General features: G+C 42.1%; 1 protein-coding gene across 1 annotated transcript; it reads left to right on the top strand.

The window, feature by feature from the left end:
* The first annotated feature begins 5,078 nt into the window (after nt 1–5,078).
* On the top strand, nt 5,079–5,867 carry LOC114438826 (transcription factor HES-5-like). The gene is made up of 2 exons (XM_028410416.1): nt 5,079–5,211; nt 5,324–5,867. Exons 1-2 carry the CDS (start codon nt 5,149–5,151, stop codon nt 5,774–5,776), a joined length of 516 nt encoding a protein of 171 aa, XP_028266217.1. The 5' UTR covers nt 5,079–5,148; the 3' UTR covers nt 5,777–5,867.
* The last annotated feature ends 1,054 nt before the right edge of the window (nt 5,868–6,921 follow it).

Below are 6,921 nucleotides of genomic sequence, written 5' to 3'. Positions count from 1 at the left end.
AGTGTTTAATGAGGGTAGAGATGGTTTAGAAGAAGATAAACATGGGAGCAAATGCCCTGGCCTGCCTACTGTTACTGTTACTGTTGTCTGTAATCAATCATTGACAAAAGGAGGGCTTCATCCAGAGCTGTATCTACAGGAGATCAGGGAGTTTTAGGTAATAATACTACACCATAATAATAATAATAATAATAATAATAATTGTATATATTTATACTGTGATAGACTCGGTGTGGTAGGACATGTCCATGGTCCAGGTCCATGTAGGTCTTAAATGATTCAGTGAATTAAGGGTGGTCCTGTATAATACTTTCTGGAGAGCACATTAACGTGTAACTCTGCATTATTACAGAAGAGAAGAGGGAAACAAGAGTATTTAGCCCCACAATTAAATGCAGCTTTGATTATCTGACCTACAACATATATATATATATATATATATATATATATATATATATATATATATATGAAGAAAGGGATGTGACACGTGTGGAAAATATTCGAGGTCCTGTTTTGTTGGAACCAGTAGAGGGCGATATTTATTTACAGTTTTCGCTAACAAGCCCTGACCATTCTTCAGTTACTTTTTCTAAACTCTTAACACAGACACACACCAACAAAACACAGTCGGCCAAATGGTTAATTTTCATTCTCAAAAACTCTTCGTTTCAAAATACATTACATCTTTCTCTAACACACTAACTTCACCAAAACCCTGGAAATCAGACTCAAAATGAAATAATTCTGTCACAGAAAAACACGTTTTCAGTTCACAAGGTACATGCAGTCAATCAAAGTGCACCAGGCTTAAAAATACTGGCAACTGTTAGCATTACAAAAACTAGACTTTCATGTTTCCGTTTTACAGGTATTTGCATGCAAAACATCCAATCCACCGTTTTTACACTACATTTGTTGGTTGGGAACTATATGTCCACATGTAATGTTCACATTCTAAAGCATTCCAGTACTGTATTTTTTACTGTATACAACAGGACACACAGTAGAAATATTGTTTATGTCATCCAAGGCGATGCACCTGGGATAAAGCCGCTTGCTATCACGATCCATGCTTGGCAGAATTCAACTGCGATGTCCCTGCAGGCAGCATCCATGGCATCAAGGAGTGACGTCTGATGATCTGTGGCTGATAGTCAAAAAACTTTTCACCTCCATGCAGGAGTTCAGCATGGACTTCAAACCATGTTGTGATGGCTTGAGAGTGATGGAAAGCCACATCGTCCCAGGTGATGACAAAGATCCTCATGCTCTCTCCCTCCTGATCCTGCTCTGGAACCAGCTGCTGGTGAAGGTCATTCAAAAAGGCAAGAAGGCGCTCGGTATTGTAGGGTCCACTCTGACATCCATGATGGATTAAACCAGTATTTCCAAGTGCTGCTCACATTGTGATGTTTGCCCCTCTCTGTCCTGGCACTTCAGCTGTGGCCCTTTTACCTGTAACATTCCGTCCTCGCTGACACTTTTTGGCCTGATTGAACCCTCGTCCAGACATTACTTTGTTTGTCTTTCCATGCGTACGCTCCCAAAAACATCACCCCTGAAGGTCCTTTATGTGTCAAGTTCATTGAAGAATCCTCAGCACCTGCCTCTGCTATCCAGTCTACAATCAGCTGTGGTTGGCCCAATGTATCCATCATAAATCAGCTGTTTGTCAATTATTGAACTGTTTGGTAATTATCCGCTTATTTTTGAGCTGATGTGTTGTTTTTGAGCTGATATTGTTGCAGAAGTGGACATTTTATACTGTAGCTAAGGTTTGGAATATTGTTGTTTTTATTGTGGTGTGTTGTGTGCTAACATTTGTAAAAAAGACAAAAATAATCCATCATTTTGGTGGTGGGTTAAGAAAATGTAAGCATTGTAGAAATGTGTTTACTGACTGCATATTGTGTGAAAATGACATGAAATGGTATGGTCACAACACGCCTATGCTGTGCACGTTGTATTAAGAGTTCTGAAAATGTGACCATTGTTTGGACAAATGCTTATTAGCGACTGAAAAAAACTGTAAATAATACGGCTGCTATGACGTCTGAAGCAAATATCCGAGGAACTAAAGTGAACCTGCTGATAATAAATGACAACACAATGACTAAAAGTTAAGAAAATATCATTTTATTCAAAAAAAGCAAAAGAAAGTGCACATGAAAGCATGTATTGCATCTTTCACTTCGGGGTTTCAGCAAGACATTTGAACAAACAACAGACAAACAGACATTTGACAATAAAACAAAAGAGTCGTTCACAATATCTGGAAAACATTTACTAACAGTATGCATTGGCATAAACACCTGCCCTTTTTATAAAGGAATATGGCTTTAAGGCATAAAATGCACATTTAAGATCCCTTAGTGGACCAATAAGACACAGTGTAAAAGGTCACATGATGGGTAAAAACTCCCATCTTCCCCACTATTTACACTTCATATAAAACTTCTTCGCTGTCCTTGTTTTTAGCTGTCCTCGTCTTGTTCCATTATTACTGGCAGCACAGTGGTGCCACGTCCTCAGCAGCTGAGGGGAACAGCCTCATGGCTTCCCTGGAAGATTTGGTGTAGCCATTGTGAAAAATGAGGGCCTTCTTCACTGAGAAGAAGGAGACCGTCCTGTCCCACACATCAGAGCCGGACATCCCTGTGCTGAGCTGGCTCTCCATCGCTGAGCGGAGCCTCTCTGCTCTGTCTGTGCACTTCCTTTCCAAAATCATCATCTTACACATGCTGTGGAGGAGAGAGGGGGACACATCAGATTCACTCTGGGTGCAAAGAAAGGCATCACATTTATAGAACTATACATAAAGAGGATTTAACTCCAAACTCCAAACTTTATCCCCTCACACATTTTATTTAACATTTTTTTCAGATAATCACCTCTATGGCTTTTCATTGGCAACAGCCTACAGTCAAAAAAAAAACTAATGGCCTGACACTCCAACAAAACTAAGAAACCTAAACGTTCCTGACACACAAACAAATTGAAATCAATGGTCTATGATCTTACGTTGTGTGCTGGTCCCTCATGGTTAAATATCCTGTCAGTCCAGGGCCGTGTGGGCTACCAGAAGCGTTCAGGGTTATGAATTAACCCACCAGCATCTCCCTCCTATTTATACCTATTCCAACTTTCCCATCGATTTAATGTGTTGTTGGTTCTCACAGTGTTGTGGCCAATCACAAAGCAGTGTTATGACAATAGGATGCAGATGAATTAGTTGAATTCATGGGGCACAATGGAGCCAGTCCAAACAAACAGGTGGGAGGGGCCCTTCAATTGCCTCTTGTCGCTCAGCAGTGAAGGAGATATCCTCGTTATTGTGGGCACTGGGAGTGATATGTGGTGGGAAAACATCTGCCTGAGGAGAACCTACGTCCTTATACACCCGACAGAGGTGTGACATGCTTAAAGAAAATTAAAATATATAAATAGAAGCATTAAACAACAAAAGATAAACAGTATTTACAGTCTTTTTTGTATTTTGGATTATTTCTTTTTACAAAAACATAATATTTTGCAACTATATTAACTTTTTCTCAACTTATTTGGCTGTTTGCCTGTCTCACTTTTATCTCACTTCTTATAATATATTCTTATTCTTTATAATATATTTATACTCTGACTTTTTTTCAACCATCCACACACACACACACAATATTCTTCTAACTTTCTGTCTCTATTTCAACCTCTCCAATTCTCACGGTGAGCGTCTCCCATGCTTGACTGGCTGACAATAGCATACGATCCATCCAGATGGTGTGCCTGGAAGCCCTGTTGACGGCCTTGTCTTCCTGGGTGTGTGTGTGTGTGTTGTGAAGAGAAGGAGGGAGACGGGGGAGTGGGGGGGGGGGGGGGGGGGTTGGTCACTCAATCTTTGTTCGATGGGGCACACTTCTTTTGTGCAGCCGGCCTCAGAGTCATTAACACTGAAGTGTGGGAAGCCTGGGACCACAGCGGCTCCCACGTTCCACACAGGCAGGAAGGGAGCGTGTGACTGAGACGTGGCCAGCAGCAGGCAGGTCAGCCAGCTGTGTGTGTGTGTGGTAGGGAAAGTGAATGAGAGTGTGTCTCTGTATGAGGAGAAGGAGGAGGGGGTGGGCTGATGTGTCAACATGTGCTGGGAGAGTGGAAGCTTACAGTTGAAGCACTTCACACTGTTCACCTCACGTCGGTCAAATTAAAGCTGACAGACTGAACATCAAACAGAGGCTTAATGACGAGTCGTTTTCACAGCAGAGTTTCTCAGAGCGAGCGTTTGTCTGTCTGTCACACTTGCTTGGAAACAGCCCAACCTGATTGAAATGTTTGTGTCAGAAGTGCTTGTGTAATGTGATGATTTTTAAGTATCTGAGGAGTTCGTTGCTCTTTAATCTGGACTGGACTCATTATTTTACATTATTTTTCCAGTGCTTGCACAGCCACCCTAACCCTGACTGTCTAAAAATATCATGTTTCATTACAGAACCACCCACAAAGCTTGTATGAATCTTTGCATTTAATGCTTTACACTGTTTTCTCCATAAAATCCATTTTAATGTAGCTCCTCCTTTTCTATTCATCTCTGAAACACCTCAACTGTTGCACTGCTTCATGAGAGAAGCCTGCCGGTGGAAGTGGCTGCATGTTGGTCTGCTCTAATGGTTGGCCCGCTGTAACACCCACGTGTGCCTGGTGGCAGAGGCACTTTGTCTTCAATTACGTGGCGGTGGAGATGACATGAGACAGCGGCATGCTTCCCTCTGGGGTCACCACTTTCCCATATCAGCACAAGCACTGGGTCAGTCCCCCCCCACCCCCCCACCCCCCACCCCCTGGCTTCCACCCTGCCCTCCACCACCCACTCCACCCCAGGCTCTTTCTCTCACAGTCTATTCCTCCACCTGCTCCCCGGAGACACACTCATTGTCCCTGCAGCTATAAACACTTCATTGAGCATGTGGCAGCCCTGCGTTCCTCAAAGCCCTTCCCAGCGCTCTCATTGGCTCAGGGACTGTGAGAAACTCCAACAAGCCTAAGACTCACACATTCATATGGAGATTTGGGTGTATAAATACAGGGCAGAGGCAGAGGAGAAGGCAGCTCAGATTCAACTGGCTCTTCTAACCGAGCAGGAACGCTCTACACTCTACAGCAATGGCTCCCACTGTTTTTGGACAAACAAGTTACTCCAGAGACCACCTGACCCCAGCTCATAAGGTAAATATCTTTCTGTTAACTCAGATAATTCTCTAAATGGTTTATTTTGATGAAGCAAAAAAAAAGCAAATATTCAAGTGGACTAAATGTTTTTTCTTCTCTTTTTCTTCAGCTGAGAAAGCCAATGGTTGAGAAACTGCGCAGAGACCGCATCAACACAAGCATCGAGCAACTAAAATCCCTGCTGGGGCCTGAGTTTCTCAGACAGCAGCCCGACTCCAAGCAGGAGAAGGCAGACATCCTGGAGATGGCTGTGTCCTACCTGAGAAGCTGGCAGCAGCAGAAGCAGCAGCATCAGCAGCAGCAAGCCAGCGTCACCTCAGGCCTGATGGCAGCTGGGGATGGTTACTCTCACTGCGTGCAGGAGGCTGTCACCTTCCTGTCCCACTGCGAGGTCCAGACTCATGCACACAGGCTGCTGCTCAGCCACTTCCAGGGACTGCAGGCGTCCGGCAGGACCAGCCACGGCCCCTGCAGCACCTCCCCTCCCGGCTCTCCTATGCATCAGGTCACTTCCAGCAAGTGTGTAAACCAGGCCGGCTGTGCTCTGTGGAGGCCTTGGTAGGACAGAGGGGGAGCTCACCACCACACAGAGAGAGACCTACGTCTGTGAACGTCATGGACAGAAAGTTGAAGACTCACAGAGTCTGTTTGATTTGACAAGACATGGTTGAGGGTTTTACTATGTCAGCACCATGTGCAAGTATTCCTTCGGGAGGACTGATAAGATTCAGGTTTTACTGAACATGTACACTATGTGTATAGACGTCATACACTTCATATTGTAAAGTGATTTGTTTTTCCTGTGAGGAAAACTTTTTGTTATTAAGTCATATTAACCACATTGGTTTAACACTATTGAGATCATCGTTTGATTGATGTGTTTACTGTCATCAGGTTGCTGCTGGTGAATCATTAACATGCCATAAACGGATCCCATGGATCCATCATTACTGTAAATCCTATTATGATTACACTTTATTATTGAACATTTTTTGTACGTTAGGGAGTGTTACTGCCAATACTGTCCACTTGTGATGTTCATAACATCTTCCAATGGATGCCTTTTGTAAAGGTGTTTTATTTTATTTTTCCAAGAGAACGTGATGTATTGCTTCCTTGAGAAGTTTGTCTTTAAACATATGAAAAAACAAATAAATGGAAACTTCGACCTGAAGTTTGGCAAATATAAATAACAGTGGTCATCCTCTTTTCCTGCCTATAAAACTATTAGAATGCAGCACAGGTGTCTCTAGTTACAGTGGATGAAATGTATATGCCCTTGTTTATACTTTATTCAGAGTTATAAATGTAGCTCCTTTACGTTGGAGTGCAGCTTTACAATGTTGCCTTACACCAGATCAGTGCAGTATAGGACAGAGATGGAGGGATTTAGTTCCTATTTGTTTAGTGATGCTAAACTTAGTCAGGTCTGTATACCTAACTGTGTGTTTACTTTATATCCAGTAATTAGTCAGTGTGTGATCACAATGATCAAAATAAATAGTGTAAACATACAAATACTGTGTGGTCCAACGAGTCAAGAAATGACGACAGACAACAATTAAAAGAAAAACCTGTATTCTAGAACCAAATATATATATATATATATATATATATATATATATATATATATATATATATATATATATTAAAAATCTGCCTATTAAATGATAGCTTGATTATATTTATATAAAGATTTGCAGGTAT

This window comes from Parambassis ranga, chromosome 7 (genome assembly GCF_900634625.1).
Source record: "Parambassis ranga chromosome 7, fParRan2.1, whole genome shotgun sequence".
Classification (NCBI taxonomy): Eukaryota; Metazoa; Chordata; class Actinopteri; family Ambassidae; genus Parambassis; species Parambassis ranga.
The sequence above is the reverse complement of the archived record's forward strand: the minus strand, read 5'-3'. Positions and strand labels throughout refer to the sequence as shown.